Raw genomic sequence first — 24290 nt, 5'->3', positions numbered from 1 at the left:
GCTTCGCTGCAGGAGACGCCTGCCCATTCACCGAAACACCCTCACAGTTCTCCTCGTCCACTCATAGTCTCCAGGCTCTAAACAAGGAGTCTCCACGCACAGATGATGTGGAGAACCCATGCACAGAAGGGCCTTTCCTCGGACCTCCCTGCAGAGAGCACGGCCTCCAAGCCCTGCAGGTGTATCCAGACGGAAGAAGGGACCCTTGGCCGGAGACCTGCCTGCGGGGACACATGAGCTGTCACTTTGCGGGACTGTGAAGAACAGCCAAGACTGCAGTCCCCATGACAGTCCTTCTAAAGCGTTTCAAGACTGTGTCCGAGTCCTGTCTGTTCCTGAACAGGCACTAACCTGGAAGAGACGAGGGACAGGACTCGAGTGTGCGGGCTCCGCGGCTGCCGCCCTCACGCCTCTCCGCAGCCTCGGCCCCAAGCCAGCGTGCACCGGCGACCACATGCCCCGCACTCCACACCTTCCGAGAATTCTCACACAGCTGCCACTTCACATCCTATTCTCATTCTCAAACTCTGGTGACTCCCTTTCCTTTTTAGGATCAGTTTTTGGTTTGGGGTTAAAAAAAAACTTCTTAGTTTTGCCACATCTGTCTCTTCCTTTCTTAACTCCTCGTGCTGTCCCAGCGGCCCAGCAGAGAGGATGACCGCTGTCTTCGCGAGGACACCTCTTCTGCAAGGCGCAGTGTGCTGTGATGACCCACAGAACAGCCTTCACCAAGCACCCCCACGCTCCCCTCATGCAGAAGCAGCTCCCCAGGGCGCCCGTACACTCCCAGGTTCTGTCCCCTCGTGGGCTTGGAGGCTCCTCTCTGGCCCTGTCCTAACACTGGTTCCCACGCAGAGGAGGAAGACGGGCTCCGGAGCCCATCACCAAGCACCGAGTCTTGGCTTCGACCACTGACAGCTGCGCGATTTGGGGAAAGTCACTTAAGTAACTTTGATAACAATAGCACAGAACTTCGGGCCCCAGGGGCTCCATCAGGGAAGTGTCTGCCTGTAGCCTGGGTTGCGATCCCGGGTCCTGGGATCCAGGCCCACGTCAGGTTCCCTGACAGCAGGGAGTCTGCTTCTCCCTCTCCCCCTGCTTCTGCACCCACTCACTCTCTCGTAAAATAAATCTTAGAAAGAAAAATTGAAAAACAAACAAACAAACAAACAAAAACCACCAACAAACCAACTGGCACAGAACTTCACTGGCCACCGTGAGGGTTCCCTGACTGAGACCACACAGACCTCAGTAGCATGTTCAACAGGCTCCCTCTGAATATGGACTGGACCTTCCTACCATGATGCAGGCCCACGCCTCTCTGGGGGGCTTGTCCCATTTCAGGCCAATTCTGCACTTCCGACCTTCTATCTAGACCTTCCACTGCTAAGGCCACTCTGCTCCAACTGTCCCTGCCAATGTCACCTCCGTTTACTAACACAACTACAAGTGAGCATGCCTACTAATTTACATGCCCTGTATAAAACACACTTTATGTTTTACAAAAGAGCTGGAAATATAAACGCAAATATTCTGAAACCCACTAAAAATAATTTGATACATACTTTTGATTTTTAAACACAAATCTGAATACAAATTCTCCCCATTTTCATTAGAAAATTTAATAAGTAAACATAGAAAAAACGAATATTCTAAAAGAAACACAGGGGCGCCTGGGTGGCTCAGTGGGTTAAAGCCTCTGCCTTCGGCTCAGGTCATGATCTCAGGGTCCTGGGATCGAGCCCCGCATCGGGCTCTCTGCTCAGCAGGGAGCCTGCTTCCCTTCATTTCTTTCTCTACCTGCCTCTCTGCCTACTTGTGATCTCTGTCAAATAAATAAAATCTTTTTAAAAAAAGTTAAATAAATAAATAAAAGAAACACAATCAACCTTGTTAGATGCAAAATGCCTAAATCTTCCAAAATAAACCTTAATGAGTTATTTATTACTAGTTTCCAAGGCATAGTTTTATAGGTGGAGTGTGACAAAATGAGTAATGTGAATCATCTTGTTGGACTATAAGTACAAGAAAGCTTTCACAACTTTTATTTGGAAATTTGATGATTAAAAAAAACCCTAGATGTCAAGTAAAAATATTAGTCAAATACTTGCATAATATTTTGCCGTGAAACTTTTGATCTAAATATCACATACAAAACAGATTCTGAAAATAAATATATTCTTATTAATGTAAGCTAAAATGGAAGATTTAAGGAGTTATCTTTTTTCAAGAGTTCTATAGACAGTTCATGACAAGACAACTTTAGTCCTGAATCTTGTGTTATCTTTCTTTTCAGCACTTAACTCTTTAGAATTCAAGTGTTCAGCCCACCAAAGGCAAGGACAGAGAGTTCTGGAACAGCAGAAACATTCCAAACATGGGCATCATCTCTGGGGGCAGAAGGACGTAACAAATTCTACAAGCTCTCCTAGGCAAGCAGCCCTTCTGCCAACCTGCCGTGCAGACCCCACAAGCTGGTAGCCCCTTGCCAGAGGCCGCTGTTTGAGAATATCTACAGGCAGCTGCACACACTGTGCTCGTCAGTGTGCTGGACAAGGAGGGCAGATACACTGAGCAGAAAGCCACTGAGGCCCCAGGGCTGCCTGTGACTATGGATGCCACCTGTGCTCAGAACCGGGACACTCAGCAAAGCGGGCAAGTGTGGGGCGCAGGCAAGTGGTCAGAGTTGGCCTGAAGGCTCCAATCCCTGGGGCTGCATCTTCCCAGAGCAAGGGGCACCTTTTTTCTGCTGCACACAAAGGTGCAGAATGGGGCCCACAGAACAAAGGTATTGGAGGACTAGAGAAGTAATGAAACCTTTACGGAGTTCCTGTTCTGCACTGAAACTGTAAATAAAGGCTTCATACTTACTCTTTCATTTCCTTTTAATATTTCTCACTCTCTAGTAATGGGCATTGTAATCCGCATGAAACAGATGAGAAAAACAGCAGATTTAAAAACATTGCCGGGGCGCCTGGGTGGCTCAGTGGGTTAAACCTCTGCCTTTGGCTTAGGTCATGGTCTCAGGGTCCTGGGATCGAGCCCCGCATCGGGCTCTCTGCTCAGCGGGGAGCCTGCTTCCCCCTCTCTCTGCCTGCCTCTCTGCCTACTTGTGATCTCTCTGTCAAATAAATAAATAAAATTTAAAAAAATAAATAAATAAAAATAAATAAATAAAAACATTGCCAAATAACAAAAAGGACTCATACTCAAGTCTATTGTCTGTGGCAAGGGTGGAAATGTGTTCAATGACTCATACTGAACTTCAGAAAGATGCCTGGGGTTTATACGCTGCTGTCCTCCAGTTACTTTCAAGGCAGAATAAATACGCACCTTAAAAGATAGTAAAGAGGGGAGCCTGGGTGGGTTTAACGGCTGCCTTGGGTCAGGTCAGGATCCTGGAGTCCTGAGATTGAGTCCCATGTAAGGCTCCCTGCTCAGCGGGGAGTCTGTTTGTCCCTTTGTCCCTCCCCCCCCCCACTCGTGTTCTCTCTCTCTTGCTCACTCTTTCTCAAATAAATAAATAAATCATAAATAAATGAACAAATAAATGGTAGTTAAGAACACCATAGTTTGGCTTCCCATCCAAACCACAAAGGGAAGAAATCTCCAACTTTAAGACAAAAGAAAGCAGTAGAGTCAAACGCCAGCTTGTCAAAATTAACCAAATGAGGAATCTGAGACAGTGACTTCAGAACTAAAACTTTAAAAATGCTGGGTTTCAGTTGGCAGCCCCTTTATGAAAGAAAGACTGAACAAGGCTTGGACGAAGCACGGTTTTGTGAAAAGGCAAAGCTCGCAAAGAAAACCAGATGGAATGAACGGTCAGCCGCGCTCCAGCTTCCTTAAAAGAGTACGTAGGGACCATCTCCTGCAGAGACCCAGACGCACGCCAGGCCGCCGTGCTGGGACGGCGGTGTTTCACTCACCTGAGGCCGAGGTCATCAGACTCTGCTGCACTGGGGGGCTGGTGGGTGCCGTGACGCTCATCTGGGACAGCATGGCCTTCCTGGGGTCCTGCCACGTTGTCGTCTGATCGATGTGACTGAGACACAACAAACCACCGCATGAGACAACAGACACCAGGTCCTTGGAGCCCCACCCCCTGAGCAGAGCCCACGGCTCCTCCATCAGCCTCCCGCCCCCATGCACCACATGGCCTGCCCTCAGCCCCCACCCCTGCTGCTGCTTGGTCCGCCCTCACCCCTGCGCCTTGTGGTCCACTCTCTTTAGCCAGAGCCTATCCGAGCAAGGTCTGAGAAGCCACACCTGCAACCTTAAGGGACGGGAAACCATTTCCACTAGGGACTATTATTATCTACTTCTAATTTACAGATAAAAGGTGATTTATAAGTTACTCATCCATGACAGCAGTCATATAACTGAAACCCAGAATTCACAAGGGAATCACCCACTTTTTTTCTCTGGGACCTAAGAATGCCAATTAACATGTACTTTTTAGATCTGAAGTTCCTTAGGTAAAACACAAAAGGATGAAAAAGTCTTATTATAAATATATACTCTAAAGCCAAAACAGAATTAAAACCTTCATCTGTAAGTTTGCACTAACTCGCGACTGGCGAAGGTCTTTGTTAGTTGCTAAACAAAACATGTGAACGTTAAATACTGCACACTGTTAACTTACTACAAAATATCTTATTACATCTGCACAGAGATTTGTTCATCTATAAAACTGGTTGAAAAGGCCAAAGACTCTGTGAACTCGAAGACTCCTAGGCATCCCGCATAGAAGCTGGCATGGCATCTTTCAGAAATACTAGTTTTCTTCTTCCAGCAAAGTTTGTGTCAGTGAAACAGAAACGAAAAACACTAAGTATATGAAACTACTTAAGAAATTATCCTGAAGAGATAGCCAGAAAAGTATTCACACGCTAATGCAAAGTTCTCTCTGTATAATTTATAAAAGCAAAGTGAAAGCCAGGTAAAATCTAATGAAAGGGATTGGTCAATTAAATATTATAGTGTATGACAGACCACAACACAGCTACTGAAAATATTTTAGAAGAAAATTTAATCATATAGAAAATATTTGTAATACGCTATTTATTTATTTTTGTAATATTGCTTTTTAAAGTAGTTTGTAAAACAGCACGTACAATGTAAGCCTGTGTGAGCCTGTGTGTGTGTGAGTGTGTGTGTGCGCATGCACGCATGCACAGAAAACGTGGGAAGGACAAACATTAAAATGTTCCTTCAATATTTATTTCTAGATGACAAAATTACAAAACTCTGCTTTGCTATGCTAGGTTTTCCTATTATCAAGCAATCACAAACTGACACTACTTTTGAATAGGGGAGTGGCCAAAAATCAGGGTTATTTTTAAAAGTCCCCTCTTCTGCAATCATTTTCTACATGGCTGTTTGAATTTCAAATCTGAGTTCTCTCTCCTTTAAGGAAATGACACTCTATCGCTAACTTTTCTGAAATGGAACTAGAATGGTAACTGGTCAGTAAGATGGTGAGAAAGATCACTGCACTCTGGCTAGCTCGAAACTCAAGTATTATCTACTAGCAAACAGAGAGTTCCAAGGAGAAGAAAGGGGATGAAAACGGGGAGAGGAGAAGAGGAAGGCCTGTCCACCTGTGGACGGCAGTGGGACCTGCCCCATGCGGCTCCCGAACGCCCGCACTCCCACAAGAGGTGCTCCAAGTATTCAGGTCTCTGGCGGGGCCCAGACTCTCCCAGCGGTTACCTGCGGCTTCTGAACACAGGCACTAGCGTTCACGCAGGCCCAGACAAAGCAGATGAAACCCGATTTCTGTCCTGCCATGGAAGCACCCCATTCCAGAAGACCAGGTCCTCATCCAACCCAGTAAGAGCCCATTCCTCTTGCCTTTCAACCCTCCCTATGAGCCACTAAACAAACAAAACCACAGAATGCTTTCTAGATAGGCTGCTCGATCCCAAGCAACACGCGCACAGGGGTTAACACAACCCTACTGGAAAGAAGCCCACAGCCCACAAGAACAAAATGGAGAAACGCTTCTCACTGTCTGCTCGATGTCAAGAAACTAGGAAAGGACATGGACAAGTGATTACTATTGGCTCTTAAATTTCCAAGCATGTGCCCCTGCCTACTCTGTGTGTCTAGTACTTCCTAAAATCGACCCGCCCTGAGGGGTACAGGAGAGGAGGGAGACAGACCTCAGCGAGTTCAAGATGCTGACTGCCGACGGTTTTCTTAATGCTCAACAGCTGGGCCCCTCTGAAAATGAGTCAGTTCCACAGATCATATTAATCCGTTCGTAACTAAACAGGGCTCCACCTGAGGGTTGAGCAAGACCCCATTCTGACGGCTTCTCGAATATGGACACGAATCTGTACATTTGTGCTTAGAACTTCTTTCTCCCTGAAATAAATCGGGCTGTGAATACTGAGAACACACAGTCTTACTGCCTCAGAAGCTCAGTTATTTTACTGAAATGTTCCATAAGCATGCAAATGCTAAAATTTCTCCTCCTGAAACAGCCGTTAAGCCCCAGTAAGTCGGCTGACAGCCCCATAGAGCTGTCTATGTCACCTCAGCTAATGACACAGTTACTTAAAAACACCTACAGCTCTTTAGGGAATAAAGATGTCATTATCTAAACTGTCCAACTATAAAAGCATGCAATCACTTAGATGCCAAAGAAAATGTGAAATAAAATTAACTTAGAATTTGTCTTATTCTATAAGATTAAATCATGAAAAATACTGTTTTATCCTAGTAAGTCAATTTGAAACAGAATGCCCCAAAATATCCAGCTTTCCTTTTTACCATAAGAACAAAAATCTTTGTAAAAACATTTTATACCTCGGGGCGCCTGGGTGGCTCAGTGGGCTAAAGCCTCTGCCTTCAGCTCAGGTCATGATCCCAGGGTCCTCGGATCGAGCCCCACATCGGGCTCTCTGCTCAGCGGGGAGCCTGCTTCCTCCTCTCTCTCTGCCTGCCTCTGCCTACTTGTGATCTCTCTCTGTCAAATAAATAAAATCTTTAAAAAAAAAAAACAACACACACAACATTTCATACCTCAAAGAAGCATTTTTGCTAACACCACATGAATGGTTTGCAAGGTCTGCTTTTCCCCTAGATAGCTCTCGGTACCTTTGCTCATCTCCTCTGGGCCTTGCTCCATGTCGTATTCTCAGAGAGGCCTTCCCTCTCCAAGTAACCTAAAATCTACCCTACTGAAACGTACACTCCCCTTCTATTGTTTTTCCTGATGATCCTTTATCATTATCTATTTAACCTATTTAACTTTGTTTGCCTATTTCCTCTGATCAACAAACTCCAACTAACAAAACCTCCAGAAAAAATAGGCACTTTCACTCATTTTATTAATTACTATATCTTCATTGATTAGAAGAGTGTTTGATAAGTATCTGTCAATGAATTAATGAAAAGAAAGCCTTCTTTCTTTCTTGCCCTAAGAACACCCAGCTTTCTTTCAAAGTCCTTGTAGCCTTACTGACTTTACCCCAAAATGAAATTACGGGTCAGGATGATAGAGCCACTGCGACTGGCAATAAGGGGAGTCCTGGAGGCAGCGGCAGGAGCAGCCTCGGCAGGGTGATGAGGTAAGGAAGCAGACAGGTGTGGCAGAGCACACGGAGGAAAGGAAAACCACAACCAGATGCAAAGGACTCTTTCTTTTCTTCAAGACAAGGAAACCCAAGTTCAACGTAAACAGAAACAGATAAGCTGAGAGTGTTCTAAGAGATCCCTGAAGAGTGGGGAGTCATCCATCAGAGGGTGGGAAGGCACAGAATGGAGACATTGCTTCCACTGGAGCACTGGGTGCATGGGGCAGAGGCAAAGAATTTCACTAGCTGGTAAAAGCAGAATGAGTTCTGGTGTGAGGACTTCAATTCTCCTGGGAAACATCTGGCTGATTCACGAGGCTGGTAGTACTGGTAACACCACTATGCAAAGAGGAAGTCCAGGCACCTGGACGCCTGGGAGGTCCAGTTGGTTAAGCATCTGCCTTTGATTCAAGTCATGATCTCCAGGTCCTGGAATCAAGTCCCACATCAGGCTCCTGCTCAGTGGGGTGTCTACTTCCCCCTCTCCCTCTGCCACTTTCCCCCGCTTATGCGCTCTTGCTCTCAAGAAAATATATAAAATCCTTAAAAAAAAAAAAAAAAAGCCAGAATATTAAGAAACACAATTTCTTTTACCACTAGAGTATTAGCTTCTTGACGTAGATGGACCTGGGAGATTGCTAGACCCCAGCACTGTTCAGGGAGTATGTGCTGATTTTAATGACTTACATCAAAACATGGGTGATTAAGATTTCATATAAATGCTAATCTGAAAAAGGGCTGAAAAGAATTTTGTCAAACTATACTAATTCTACCAGTCAAGAAATGGACAGAGAACATGAACAGACATTTTTCCAAAAAAGATATCCAAATGGCCAACAGACACATGAAAAAGTGCTCCACATCACTGGGCATCAGGGAAATAGAAATCAAAACCACAGTGAGATCCCACCTCACACCAGTCAGAATGGCTAAAATTAACAAGTCAGGAAACGACAGGTGTTGGCGGATGTGGAGAAAGGGGAACCTCTTACACTGTTGGTGGGAATGCCAGCTGGTGCGGCCGCTCTGGAAAACAGTGTGGAGTTTCCTCAAAAAGTTGAAAATAGAGCCACCATATGACCCAGCAATGAAGTGATCCGAAGGGGCACGTGCACACGAATGTTTATAGCAGCGACGTCCACAGTAGCCAAACTATGGAAGAACCTAGATGTCCATCAACAGGTGAATGGATAAAGAAGATGTGGTGTATATACACAATGGAATACTATGCAGCCATCAAAAGAAATGAAATCTTGCCATTTGCGACGACGTGGATGGACTAGAGGGTATCATGCTGAGCAAAAGAAGAGAAAGATAATTATCAATGAGCTCACTGATCTGCAGAATCTGAGAAAGAGGACAGAGGATCGTAGGGAAGAGAGGAAAAAGTGAAACAAGACAGGACCTGGGAGGGAGACGAACCATGAGAGATTCTTAATCTCAGGAAACAAAACGAGCGTTCCTGGGGGGTGGGGGGGGCAGGGATAGGATGGTGGGTGATGGACACTGGGGAGGGCATGTGCTATGGTGGGTGCTGTGAAGTGTGTAAGCCTGAGGAATCACAGACCTGTACCCTAGGCAAATAACACACTGTATGTTAATAAAAAATCTATTCTACTTCTAAAAGTGCCAAATTATAAATAACAGAATGAAAATATATAAACCAAGGAGATGAAATTAAACAAAACTCCTAAACCACTGTTTTCAGAGTCAGAAACATGCCTAGTTATACACAGCATGGAAACAGATTGAAGATTCAGCTTATCCTGTTCCTAAGAAGAGTCAAAATACTGAACTTACTACAAGAAAATAAGTGTGAAACCCTACAGCCCCTTCAAAGTATGTACATAAATCGTATTATCATGGATAAAAGCAGCTGGATCCGTGAGCAAGATGAGCGCAATGACCTCACGGTGGGGCCGCTGACAAACTGGCCATCAGTGGGCGGGTGGGACAGGGTGGCTTTGCTGCGACCGAGGCCCACGCGGGCAACCCCCTCTCCTGAGCACACAGGCCGCCTCTCCCACTGGCTTCTGTCTTTTTTATCTTACGCTGCGGAATCTACTCTCGCACACTGGATGGCTTAGCAAAATGCATACAAACCAAAAAAAGGGTGGAAATCCTGGAGTAAACTGTGAGCAGCAGACTTTCTGCAGAGTCCCTTGAGTTAACTGCAGCTGTGGTGTCAGGGGCTTGACATCTCCCGTAGGAAACACGTCTCACAAAGCTCAAACCTAGCCCTTGAACATGCAAGGATTCTGCCCTTATAAAGAATAACAATATGGGGGCATCTGGGTGGCTCAGTGGGTTAAGCCTCTGCCTTCGGCTTGGGTCATGATCTCAGGGTCCTGGGATCGAGTCCCACATCGGGTTCTCTGCTAAGCAGGCAGCCTGCTTCCCCCTCCCCCTGCCTGCCTCTCTGCCTACTTGTGATCTCTGTCCTAAAAAAGAAACAAAAACAAAAACAAAAAAACAGTATTATTGTCACATTTTCAAATTCCTGAGGAAACCATAAGAACATGAAAGGCTCCTTGCAGTTTCGATCGGGAGAGCCCAAACTCTCACTTCCCCAAGACCACTGTTCAACAGGGAGGATGATACTGTGCCCCCGCTTTAGGACTCCTCAGGAAGGAAAACAACAACAACATCACTGAAGAACAAACAAAACAACCTGCAATGTATTAAGACGAAGGGATTTGTCTGGGGGTAGAGGACCAGGACGTGGCAGAGCTCAGTTTTCACTCAGAACTGATGCAAAATCTGCACTTTGTCCTCCAGAGGACTTCCTCTCCCGCTGTGAGAGCGTTTTGGGGTGGTAATCAGATTTCTTAAGACTGACCTTTCCATCTCTGCGCTAACCGTTGCAAAAAGGAAGCAAAAGGAGACCGAACCTTTGCAACCGCATGCAGCACAAAAACCCTGAACCGCATTCCTTTGCATCTCTCCCCCTCAAATATGGAGGGATTATGGGAGTTGAGGAAAGTTCCCAGGCCTTTCAGATGACGAGATCAATGACACACAAACATAACTTCTCATAGATCCTCAGACACTAGGTGAAGAGGCGGGGAGAAACCCTCTATACTGGTTCTGAATGTCAAGAAACGTCCCACAGGGGCGCCTGGCTGGCTCAGTGGGTAGAGTGTGAGACTCTTGATCTCAGGGTTGTAAGTTCAAGGCCCACGGTGGGTGCAGAGATAACTGAAAAAAAAAAGAGAAAGAAACGTCCCACAGACACTGTCCCACAGTGAGACACACGTGCCGCCTCCCCACGGAAACCCTGGGATGGGCTGAGCAAAACCAAGGGCCCTAGCTCTGCGGACCGCCCTCAGGGTCTGCAGCCCCTCCTGGGAGCCAACAGGGCCAACCACGGCACAGGACGGCCTGGGGGTGGTTACACTCAAGACCTCCCTCCCAAAGAGCAGACCCTCGCCCGAGGGCTCTCATTCACTGCCCGGACAGTCCCGCCCGAACAAAGGACAGGGGGCGCAGGACCACGGAGGGGCCTCGGGCCCGCGGCCAGGAAGCAGCGCAGCCTGCGGGGACGCGTCCTTCCATTTCCAGCTCGGCTTTTCACCCCACCTCACTGGTCTCCGCCTAGAAACGGTTTTTCTAAAAATGCTAAACTGCCACTTTGGCAGAACAGAATTTCTTCGAGGAATGTAATTTAAAAAGAGACTCAGAATCCTTTTAAATGCTTTCTTTTCCAATTCATCGACTATGAAGACTCATCCAGGACGAGCCACTGAGCCCCGCCGTGAGAGCAGGACGCGGTCGGTCGTTGCAACAGAGAACGCACAGCCCGTCGCCAGGGGACGTTAGCAATCAGTCACTGTGGACGCTGGGAGAGACATAAACTGTCATGGGGCTATTCTGCTTTACTATTTCTCTTCCTTTAAACTGGTGGTTTGTACTCTAAACATGTACGCTGCTTTTTGTTTTTCCTACTTTGTTTCTTAATTTAGAAGCAAGACTTCTGACTCTTAACTTAAGGTACAGAAAGGGTATCATCAAGCCGCCTCCCTAACTCGGCACGGCCGTCTTCCCATCGCGTCTGAGTGTTGGCTTCCAAGGCTCCTGCCAAATGGTCTTTCAGAATCTCCAGAAAGTAGCTCTTTCTACTCTTCACGTCAACAAGTCCACACACACACACACACACACACACGCACGCACGCACGCACGCTTTCCCGGAGGAGCAGGAAGCCCGCTCTGGAACTGCACCCTAAGAGAACGGCTTAGACAACACGCATCTCATTAAAAAATCCCCTATGAAGTCAAGTGTTGTCAGCGCCCTATAACCAGCAGCTGGAGAAGCCTAATACGGATCTGATTCTTTTGAAACATCTGCTATGTTTCTCAAGACTACGTCAGGTCATCTCCTCCCCAGCTGGCCTTTTATAAAACACCTGATTCTACCAAACCTTCTCAAGACCCAAACCCCTCCTCTCAGAAGCTTCTCTGTGGAATGGCAAGAAAAAGGCAGCAGACAGGGATTCAAGTCCCAGCTCTGACAGTGACAATCTGGGTTGTACGGGCAGGTCACTCTGGCCAACAGCTTCATTGCCACGATTTATTTCCTCACTCGCCAAGGCTCCAAGGATTAAACACAGCAGTAGGTCTACAAGCACCTAGCACTGTGGCACCGGGCACACGAAAGGCCCTCGAGTCTGTTTCCTGACTTCATCCTGCACTTGTCCAACACAGACAGAAAACCCCAGTGCAGGGACGGGTCAAGTCAGGAAGACCAGCAGCGAGAGGAGTCGTGTGAGGCAAGGACGGCGGGTCTCGGGGAAGGAGACAGAAACAATGACAATGTCTCTATACCATCAGTTCAGTGCACAAAGGGCTTCCCGCTAAGAGGAAGAAGGAATGAGGGAGGGAACAATGCAAGTATAGGCGTCCTGGCTCCCGGGACAGGAGCGACAGGGAAATCTGGGAATAAAAGAAAGTTCAACCCTGCGACCAGACGTCTCAGACAGTCGCTGGTGAAGATCTCTTCATAACTGTTTTTTCACATAAGCCACAAGAGACTCTAGTCTGTTGACATAAACCAAGACGGGGGGGGGGGGGGGGGGGGGCACACAACATTTCTTATGTACCAGCAAAGCCATTCCAATAAATTCTAAGATGGTCTTCAAATTCTTGGCTGTATTAGCAAATACTGAATCCATATTCCTTACAAGGGACCCTCAGCAACATAATGAGAAACAAATTTCACAGCTATAAAAAAAATACTGGTGAGTTTCTTTTTTTTTTTTTTTTTGAGGTGGAGGATGGGGGAGAGGTAGAGAGAGAAGCTCAAGCAGACTTCGAGCGGGGCTCAATCTCGTGACCCTTAGATCTGTGTGTTACATACACCACGGGCTGCGCTGGCCAAGGTCCTCTCCACTCCGTGCCTTTAACTTAAAACAAAACTAAACAAAACAAAAAGCACTGTAGACGTTCAACAACTGAGTCAATAATGTAACAACATTTTTATTCAGAGCAATGGTTCTCAATTTAGAAACGGGACTGGGGGGATGGCATTTTGGTTATCCCAGTTCTGCAAACTTGTAATGGAGGAGAGTGCTGGATACCTGACTTCCTGCAATGCCGTCTTCACCAGCTTCAGAAGGCCCTACCAGACACTCCCGTAGGCAAAAGCCGTATTTACACATAAAACTCCACTTCACACATAAAGTATATTTTGCACGGTTTTAATTACATGCCAAACTTTCTGGAAGACAATTAACTCCATTTAGTTTTGCCAGGAAATCTTTCAACAGTAATATCCTTTCTGGATAATCTCATTATTGACAGTAAACCCCCCCTGGTATTTTTAGTTGCCAACTCCACACACTTGGTCTTTATTCAGAACTGTTACACTCAGGGAACTCACAGACGCCAGCAGGGGACCACTTTATTACAACTTCTAGAACAGTCATACCCAAGCATGTATGTTAATATACATATCACTGTACCATAAATTACTTTATTTCCCTCCACATCGCATACTGTTGATTTATAAAATTATGTAATTAATGGTATATGAATTTTGTTTAAATTCAATTGATCAAACATACGCTGTATTATCAGGGTAGGATCTAGTGGTTCATCAGCTGCTTACAACACCCAGTGCTCATTCCATCACGTGCCCTCCATCATGCCCATCCCCCAGCCACCCCATCTCCCCACCCCCCATCCTCCAGCAACCTAGAGTTAGAGGAGTCTCTCACAAATTTTATTTTAAAATAACAAATACTTCCCTAATAATTTCCTACTAAAAGGGGTTGAAGGAGAGACAGCGCTGAGAAGCACGAACTACAGGACGCCTGAGGGTTCAGTGGGTTAGGTGTCTGCCTTCAGCTCAGGTCATGAGCCCAGGGATCCAGCCCCATGTCAGGCTCCATGCTCAGTGGGGAGCCTGCTTCTCCCTGTGCTCCTCCACCTGCCTGTGCTAATAAATAAATAAAACCTTTAAAAAAAAAAAAAAGGGGAGCAGCATGAAGTCTGGGCAGAGAAAGCATGTCCCTGATGCACCTCTCCCGCGGGGCCCAGAGCTGCCCTACCACCCTCTCTCGCCAGCTCGGGGCTTGCCCACGCGTGCTCAGTAACCATGTGAGGAACTGAAAGCTTATCCCAGTGGCTCGTTCTTGAGCCACCAAGAAATACTGTGACCTAAATCCTAAACAGGGTCAACTGTCCTGCAGGGCCTGGCATCTTGGGAGTCACGAGTCAGCAAAATTTTGAGAGCACGAAATCTCGTGCCCGTGACTGTTGGGGAATGAGAGCCAGAGCACTATTTCTACACCAAGTGCTAAGCGCGGCACCGCCGCTGCACAGAGACAGAGCTGCTGGTGTCCTGGGACAGAGGCAGACGGAGGATGAGGAATTCAGTGTCTCCTAAGTGTCACTCCAACCCTCTGTCTGTAACATGCTACAATGTAGTTTAAAATCCAGAACGAGTATCAAAAATGAGGCTGCTATGAACTGACCACATCCTGACTGTTCACTGCCTTTCACAGACACTTCTGAAATGTTTTTCTTCTAAACCAGTAAAGCCCACCTTTCACAAAATCCCAGCAGTTAATTTTATTATCTTCTTTTTATGATTTTATTTATTTGAGAGGAGAGAGGAGAAGAGAGCACGAGGGGAGGCACAGGGGGGCAGAGGGAGAGGGAGAAGCAGACTCCCCACTGAGCAGGGAGCCCGACGCAGGACCCGAGCAGAAGGCACCAACAGGAGCCCCCAACAGTGTAGTCTTAGAATGTCTGTACCTGCCCAGGGCTACCCACCAAACTGGTTCTTTTCCAACTCTGCTGACATCCTGTCATGTCTGATGCTACAAATCAGTTGTAAGAATTTAACAACATAATTAATAAACAATATGAGTAGAAACTTTCTAGAAATGCATCTGACAAGTGTTTAACCTCCTAAAACATCTTTCAGACCCTCTTTGTTGTGTTGCAATAGGGAAAAACCACAAAATCTAGCAGCGGTGACCTTCTTATAGTAACCCCCAATCAAATGCATCTTTGTGAAATCATCTTTGCTACATGGGCTTGTCATTCAACTGTTAATGGAAGGGACAGAACTTCCTAATTTTTCCGGGGCACTTGGCTGGCTCAGCAGAGCATGAAACTCTCGATCTCAGGGCTGTGAGTTCAAGCCCACACTGGAGGCAGAGATTCCTTAATAAATAAAAGTTAAAGAAAAAAAAAAAAAGTGTTGAAACAAAACAACCAGTCTCATTAAAAAAAAAAAAAAAGAAAAGAAAAGAAATTGCTAACTTTTCCCAATAAAGGTAAACAAAAAAATGAAATGACAGACGTGTGCTCTGCTTCTATGTTAAAGACATCTGGGCAAGCAAGTCACTATCATTCCTAAAGTAAGACAATTCGTACTAACCTATGTGTGTTAAGACCATAAAACCTCAATATCTCATGAAAAGCCAAAGAGTCAAACTAAAGGATTCTTTTTATTAAGAAAAACTGACTTTTAGGAAATAACAAAAATAAGATTGAAGTTGGAAAACCAGGAATAGTACAAAATAGACGTGAGCAACATTTTAATTTTAAAAGTTCTATTACAGCCATCAGGCCCTCAGAATACTACGATGGCAGGACTGGTTTTAAAATTTAGAAAAGTGGGCAGTCAGCCCAGATTTATTGCTCACTTATCAAGCCCATGTTTGTCGTGCAAGTGTTATTTATAGAGTCACATGCTAGATGCTGTTCCCAGCGAACTAAACCTACACGCTTAATTGATTCTAGGAACAATGACACATTGTGTTCAATCTAATCCTTCTATGAGCTACAATTCCTAACCCACAACCATATCCTTTTGTAACTGTATAGATCGACCACAGACTAGTTTCAGAACCCCCAAAGTCAGAGATGTGCACGTATTGTAACTTCTTGATAAGGATGAAAAGACTTACATACTCTGCCCTTAGGATAACATGACGCTTATAGTATTGGAAAAGTAGAACCTTAAACTGAGCTATCACTAGAGGCTATTAAAATTGGGCTAAAATATGAAGAAGTGTGGGCAGAAACAGAGACGCAAACGTGACAACTGATGACTCTCCACAAACTGTACGGCACTGTAATCTGACCCCATATCCTCAGGATAAATAAAATTAACATCTGCTCACAAGTATGAAATCAATTTAAACACGACTTAACCATGTTGCCCGAGATGAGTGACATGCTGAAATGCGGGTCCCCTGGAAGGGGTCACGGGAACAAGCCGAAACTCAAGGGGACGCTTCCTGAAGCCAGCACCGAGTTCTCCGATGGCTTTCTTCTGTACTTACGGCCGGTGATGTTCTATTCATAATGCCACAGTGACCAAACACATTCTCCCCAAAAGTTCCACAGAAGGATTTCTGTACCCTGATTTCATGACACAGACAAGAGCAGCGGTCACAGACCTACTGAGAGTCACAGCTGTGTGAGAAGAACAAAGACCAGAATTCAAGTCTTGGGATTCGCAATCAGGAGGTCTACCTAGCCCCCTCCTTCAGAGTCACCTTAAAAGAGAGGGGCGCCTGCGTGGCTGAGTTGGCTGCGTTTCAACTCAGGATGTGCTCTCAGGGTCGGGAGACTGAGACCCAGGCCGGGCTCTGCGCTTGGGAGAGTCTGCTTGTCTCCCTCTCCCTCTGCTCCTCACCCCACTACACTCTCTCTCTCTTAAATAAAATCTTTAAAAAGAGAGATGGAGAGAAAAGACGGGGAAATTAAATTTTCAGAATTAAAAAAAAAAAAGCTGAGAAATTTAAAGAGACAATTGTTATTCAAAATGCAGTCCTTCAACCACTTACATCAGAATCACCTGGAATATTTAACTAGCACAGGGAGACCAGAGGGTAAACGATCTAGCAACTTCCATACTCTTCCACAACCTGAGATCCCTACAGAAAATAAGAATTCTTTTTTTTTTAAAAGATTTTATTTATTTAACAAAGAGAGAGATCACAAGTAGGCAGAGAGGCAGGCAGAGAGAGAGGGGAAAGCAGGCTCCCTGCTGAGCAGAGAGCCCGATGCGGGGCCGATCCCAGGACCCTGGGATCATGACCTGAGCCGAAGGCAGAGGCTTAACCCACTGAGCCACCCAGGCGCCCCATAAGAATTAATTTTTACCCAGAAAACCAGACAGAATCCTTTCTCTTCAGAAGATGATGGCTGGTTTTCTCCCATGCCCGTTGTGTTCACACTGACACTCCTCAGCAAATACTGTATTAAGTGAAACCACGACAGGTCAGAGGTCAGGAAGTGGCCTTTCTTGTACCCCGTTTGAAGACCTGGCAGGACTCTCCTCTTGCTTTGTAACTGTCCATCTGGGGGGCGGGAGAAAACCCGAGAAGACGGTCAAGAGGTGTGCTGAGCGCCCGCTCTGCCCTGAGCAGCCGCAGCGGGACAGAGGCCGGGGGTCCTAGAGCAGGGACGGACTCGCGCCACAGGTTCAGGCAGCAGACGACGCTACCACCAGCTTTGTGTGTCTCACCAGACCCCAGCCGCTTCCTAATAAGGATCTGCTCCCTGTGCTGCTCCTGTGTCCGCCGCAAGGGAACCACCCTGGCTGCCCGGCCTGTGCTCAGCGCCTGGATGCGACAGAACCTCAGCCGCCCGGAGGATTACCGCGGGGCCGGTCCCGCGGTCCGGGGAGGAGCTCCCAGACGCCAGAGCGCCAGGAGGGCGGTCAGGAAAACCCGCGGTGCCGGGCGCCGGGGCGGCTCGGTGAAGCGTCTGCCTATGGCTCCGGTCCTGATTGTGGGGTCCACGGACCCAGCCCTGCCTCGGGCTCATCACTCAGCCGGGAGCCTGCTTCTCCCTCCGCCCCTCCCCCCGCTCCGGCGCGCGCTCTCTCTCTCTCTCTGTCTGTCAAATAAATAAACAAGATCTTTAAAAAAAAAAAAGAAAAAGAAAAAGAAAAAGAAAACCCACAATAACCCTTCTAAGCAAAGTCGGCAGAAGGGCCTACCGAAACAGACACATACAGACCTTGTAACATGAACTGCTGGGCACCTCTACCCCCACATTTTGATGAAAATAATACCATTACCTTATACATTTTTCTTTAATCACCACTTGCCTTAAGCAATAGTCTAGTAACATGCAGAATGTCTCCAATCATCTAAATTAAATAACGGGGTGAGGGACCCCGAGCCTGCCAGTCAGCGCGTGCACGTTCTCCGCGGCCCTCTCGCCACACGGTGAACAATTTGAACAATTACCGACGGCCTCCACAGAGATGAGCAGCAGGCAGAGCCTTACTGGGCCTTAACTGTGTTTCGTTAAATGTTATACAGAAATTGTCTTATTCTGATGTTTCTTCACAGTTAGCTGTCACTTTAGAATATATTACTCCGCTAACTCCGAACTTTTCGTTAATGCCTCCAGGCTCCAGGAACAGAAGACAGAATGTGACATGCTGCAGGAAAGACTCACTTGAGACTTCAGGTACCTAACCTTGGTCAAGTCCTGTGACGTGTCTCGACCTCAACGTCAGCTTCCAACAGGTAAGAACCAACACTGCACTTTTTGCATGTCTACTGAACCATTCATTCATGTAACTATTTTCAAAGTAAATAAATACGTGATGGTAGCTCCTGGAAAATTTTTAATTGTGTAAATTTATTATAAATTCTAATCAGGTAACACACAGTGTAGTATCAGTTTCAGGTATACAATACGATGACTCAGCTCTTCCACACATCACACATCCCTGGGGCTCGTCAGGACAAGCGCCCCCCTTCGTCCCCCGCCCACTGCCCCTCCGGTCACCATTAGTGTGTTCTCTGTACTTCAGAGTCTGTTTCTCAGTTTGCGTCTCGGTTTTTTTTCCTTTTGTTCGTTTGTTTCTTAAATTCCACATATGAGTGAAACCATACGGTATCTTTCTCTGACTTATTTCACTTAAAACAATCCTCTCTAGTTCTATCCATGTCGTTACAACTGGCAAGATTTCATTTCTTATTACGGCTGAGTAACAGTCCACTGGACTATATAGCACACCTTTCCTTCTCGATTCATCAGCTGATGAACACTAGGGGAACATTTATGTTGAATGGAGTGACAGACCCACTCAGCTAAACTCCAGTTATTGGTATTAATTGATGATGAAGGCATGAATAAACTCTACATGAAGAACTACCACAGATACTAATAAGGCGGTTGGCCAGCCCTATGTATTTTAAATGTGGCAAAGAGAGAGTAGGATTCTTCCACCCAGGGCCAAGCAGCCCCCACCCATCTTCCCACTACCCATTAGGTTCTCTTCCTGTAGTTACGCCATCCACGCTGGTTTTTTTTTTTTTTTTTAAAGAAAATGAAAGCTAGACACTCATCCAAGCCACACTGACCTTATTAATAAGTACAGAGAAAATGCAGCAGTCTATCCACTCTGGATTATAAATCCAGACTAAATGCCTCCTTTCGGGCTCCTCTGGACTTAACATGTTCATTAAAAAGAGAAAACTCGCTGTGTAAATTCCCCAGTCCACCAGAATGAGAGTATTTTTTCAGGCTGAAAACTAGCATTCAACTTGCTTTTTTTTTTTTAAAAAAGATTTTACTTATTTATTTGACAGAGATCACAAGCAGGCAGAGAGGCAGGCAGAGAGAGAGGAGAAAGCAGGCTCCCCACTGAGCAGAGAGCCCGATGCGGGGCTCAATCCCAGGACCCTGGGATCATGACCCGAGCCAAAGGCAGAGGCTTAACCCACTGAGCCACCCAGGCGCTTTTTTAAACTTGGCTTTTTTAAAGTCACAACTGAAATGTGATCCTGTCAGTGAAAATCATTTTCGTCTTTGAACCTTGCAAGTTAAATGACTATGAAATTCAGTTATACTATGAAATATATTAACACTGTCTTGAAGGGGACTTTTTTGGATGCTGGTAGAACAGGTCACACAAAGTCATAGTTATTATGGTCCTTACGAGGAAGTTAATGCGGAGGCTCCGCTGCAGACATGGAGCCGCAGGCACCACCCGCTTAGAGCGGGCGAGCGGGCTGCACTCGGGACTTCACAGGAGACGCTGCTCAAGAACGGACTGGGGTTCTCAGGGTTTGCTTCCAGGAGGAGCCCCCTGTGCAGGGAGGGGCCAGCTCCCGACTCTGGATGAAGATGCCAAACACCCACCGGTTTACTGAGAACAAGTCCAAGCTCCAGGGCTCTAAAATAGGCGGACGCTGGTAACCAGGGAGTTTCACTAAAATTCTCTTTTGTTAACCCAAATGATTAATAACTGACAGGTTCATTAAAGCAGGAATTTTATTTGGTTATTTATGGAACTCATTTTGTTAGACTTGTAATTCACATACAACGTACTTACATAAAAATAATGATTCTTTAAAGTGGTGTCAGAACCACTAGATTTTTAAGGTGAGAAAGCTAAAATAAAAGTTATTTTTTTGTATCAAAAAAAAAAAAAAAAAAACCCTCTATGCAAGGGTTTCATAAAGCCTTTTGTCCTGCACAGCCCCAGCGAGGAGGGGCAGGACCGGGGGGGCGGAGCAGGCTGTTGCGCAGGTCCACAGTGGCCCAGGCCGCAGGTGCAGCCGCGGAAGGCGTTGGGCACCACTGCTCGGGACGGAAGGGTGCAGCTGCGGGACAGACACCAACTATTAAAGTGTCTCGAAAGGGACAGCTGAGACGAGGCCTAACTGGAACGCCCCAGTCTATCCAGATAGAGTCCAAGTGAAGAGAGCAGTCAAGTCACCAATGGAAAAGCACTCTAAAATTCTTAAAATAGGAAAACACACTTTACACCTGAGGGAAAACTTCACCCACTGACTATCTCATGTCGCCCAGTCTCTACTCACCATACCCTGGCCTTCGAGCCCCCAACCCCCACCCTGGCAAAAGCCTTTGAGGCCAGCCCCAATGCCCACTCCCAGGATGGCTCCCCAGGGCTCACCCTACCTCCGCTCAGCCCCTAAGAGCTCCAGCTGCCCTCGCCCTTTTCCTTGATGACTTTGAGCACTGCCACCACACGGACCCACAGTGAAGCCCGCGTGTTCTTCAGCCCCCACTAGAGCACACGCTGGTGCAGGCTCAGGACTCGCCACACAGAACAGACGTTCATAAGTGTCTTACAGAATAAAGAGAACAATCGTGCAATCGCAATCGTGCAGATTTAGGACGCTATATGGAAGCTTGAAGCATCGTGGGGAAAAGGACCAGACCACCATAACAAGTACTACGGCAGTGAAGAAATCCAAGGATCTGAGAATTCATCTCACTGCTAGTATTAAGCCAAACTCTGAATCTATTACGTGATCATTTCAGATGCATGAGTCAAAGTAGAAACACATCTGTAGGGGCACCTAGGTGGCTCAGCCAGTTAGGTGTCTGTGTTCAGCTGAGGTCATGATCGCAGGGTCCTGGGATCGAGTCTCTCTGTTCGGATGAAAGTCTGCTCTTGCCTATCCCTCTGCCTCTCTGCTCCCCCTCCTGCTCATGCTCTGTCTCTCTTGCTGTGCACTCTCTCCAAATAAATAGGTAAAATCTTAAAAAAAAAAAAAAAAAATCTGTATCAAGAGAATTGTATGTGATAAGAAAGTAGCATCAGGGGGCGCCTGGGTGGCTCAGTGGGTTAAAGCCTCTGCCTTCAGCTCAGGTCATGATCTCGGGGTCCTGGGATCGAGCCCTGCATCGAGCTCTCTGCTCAGCAGGGAGCCTGCTTCCCCCCCCCCCCCCGCCTGCCTCTCTGCCTGCTTGTGATCTCTGTCTGTCAAATAAATAAATAAAATCTTAAAAAAAAGAAAGAAAGAAAGAAAGTAGCATCAGGGAGAAGACCCAGTATTTGTTCAAAGAGCCCCTCACGATCTCAGAATTTCTTTTTTTTTTTTTAAAGATTTTTTTATTTATTCATTTGACAGAGAGAGATCACAAGCAGGCAGAGAGGCAGGTAGAGAGAGAGGAGGAAGCAGGCTCCCCGCTGAGCAGAGAGCCCGATGCAGGGCTCGATCCCAGGACCCTGAGATCATGACCTGAGCCAAAGGCAGCGGCTTAACCCACTGAGCCACCCAGGCGCCCCAAGATCTCAGAATTTCTTAATCCAACATATTCATGTTACAGACTGGGGAAATGGCCAATCAACGGTAAAATGGACTCGCTCCAAATAAACAAAATGTGGTGGCCTCTGTAGGCAGGGAAGTTGTGGAAGGAAAGTAAGGCACAAACAAAAAACTGCTAGTTTAAGGAACCTCTAAAACTATGTAGAAAAAGCCAGGAGAAAATCACCAATATTAGGTAAAAAAAAAGATCCCAAATTTGCACAGCAAAAGAAACAATGAACAAAATGAAAAGATCAAACCTTCGGATTTGGAAAAAATATTTGCTAAACCAGGTATCCGATAAAGAGTTAACAGCCAAAATATACAGGGAACTCATACAACTTAATAGGGGGAAAAAAACCCAGCCAAATTAATCCAGTTAAAAATGGACAGAGGACCTCAATAGGCATTTGTCTGAAAAAGATACACGAATGGCCAATGGGTATTTGAAAAGATGCTCAGTGTCACTTATCAGCAGAGCCACGCAGACCACAATGTGGCACCTCACTCCTGTTCAGCTAGCATCCAAGACGAGAGGCAGCCAGTGCTGGCTTGCGTGGAGGAGAGGGAGCCTTCGCGTATCATTGGTGGAGTTGTAAACTGAGCAGTCACCATGGAAAACACCGTGCGGGGCCCTCAAAAAGCTAAAACAGAAATACCATGTCATCCCGCAATTCCACGTTTTGTTATTTACATGAAGGAAACAAAACCTCTAAGACACCAACAAGACGTATGCTCTCCCAAGTTCACAGCAGCACCACTTCCGGTAGCCAACACACAGCAACAACCCGCATATCCATCTATAAGCGGACGGACGAAGAAGCTGGGTGTCTCTACACATACAATGATGTGTTACTTGGCCACCAAAAAAACCAAGGGACTTCTGTCACTTGTGGTGACAGGGAAGGACCTTGAGGACATAATGCTAAGTGCAGTAAGTGAGACAGAGAAAGACAAAGACTGTATGACCTCATACAGTAAGATGTGTAAGATTTTAAGACGTGAAATCTTAAAAAGGAAAAAACTAAACTCAGAAAAAGAGATGAGGCGGTGGGCGAAGGGAGGGTGAGCGGAGGTAGGCGGGGCATCAGCTGTGAGGTGCCGCTGTGGGAGGAACGGCAAGACGACCACACGGCAGCACTACTATGGGGCACAGGAGGGAGTGGCTCACAGACTCAGTCCCCAAGAGTTCTCCTCCCAAACAAAAAAGGTATTTTGGCTTTTGTTTTTTTAAATAATGTATTTATTTATTGAGAGAGAAGAAACATGTGAGCAGGAGGGAGAGGGAGAGACTCTCAGGTGACTGAGCTGACCACGCAGTCCCATATGGGGCTTGATCCCACGTCCCTGAGATCACAACCTGAGCTGAAACCAAGACTCAGATGCTCAACTGAATGAGCCCCCAGGTGCCCCTTCTTTTTCTTTTCTATGCCCCACCCCCCACAGTTCCCCACTAAGAAACTGTACAGCTGAGCTCAAATCGCAGGCATCAGAAAGGCCCGAGGGCAGTGGGCAAGCCTCACCCTGGGAGAACCACCCTCGGATCACGGCTTCTCCCTGCCAGGTAGTTTTCCCTTTTCTCGTATTTTGTATCTACCTCAGATGGTGGATGTCGACCAGACTTACCTATGGTAACCGCTTCACACTACTTGTAAGTCACCTCCTGGCCCTGCACACCTGAAACTGAACTTGTGCCCTGCTGTTCCTCAGTTCTACCTCACTAAAACTGGCGGGGAAAATCCCACAACACTTTGTTCTTTCAATAACCAGTTTGGGTCTCATGAAGCAGTCTTGTTGTTATAGTAGTTACAGTGTTTTACTGACTACCCATTTTATCCTGCAAGTTCCTAACTTGATCATGTTCCTAACTGGATCAAGTTCCTAACTAGATCCCTAACAATGATCATGATACTAGGTATAGGAGAACAAAGATGGTTAGAAACATTTCAGTTTAAAGGGATCCTAAGTCTACAAAATGTTTCTAATTATTTGCTTTGTTTTCCTTCTTTTTAAAGACTAAGACACAGAATAACAAACTTAAGTCAGGCACTGTGAGGAAAAGCAGAACAGGCATCGTCTGTTCTGACTTGGGCTATCCAAGCCTTTCTCCCATCAAAACGCACTTGCACCGATCAAGGCAGACTCTGGACTGTTTTCAGAT

At 46.4% G+C, this 24290-nt stretch overlaps 1 protein-coding gene across 6 annotated transcripts in view; it reads right to left on the bottom strand.

The window, feature by feature from the left end:
- Positions 1 to 24290, bottom strand: part of YAP1 (Yes1 associated transcriptional regulator) — a 111247-nt gene that overhangs the window by 53459 nt on the left and 33498 nt on the right. For all 6 annotated transcript variants that reach the window (XM_047747267.1, XM_047747269.1, XM_047747263.1 and 3 more), the window contains exon 3: positions 3930 to 4045. In XM_047747267.1, coding sequence (XP_047603223.1) covers positions 3930 to 4045 — 116 coding nt within the window. The remainder of the gene's footprint in view (positions 1 to 3929; positions 4046 to 24290) is intronic.

The sequence above is a fragment of the Lutra lutra genome, chromosome 10 (genome assembly GCF_902655055.1).
Source record: "Lutra lutra chromosome 10, mLutLut1.2, whole genome shotgun sequence".
In the NCBI taxonomy this organism is placed as follows: domain Eukaryota; kingdom Metazoa; phylum Chordata; class Mammalia; order Carnivora; family Mustelidae; genus Lutra; species Lutra lutra.
Note: the sequence above shows the minus strand (reverse complement) of the source record. Positions and strands in the feature narration are given on the sequence as shown.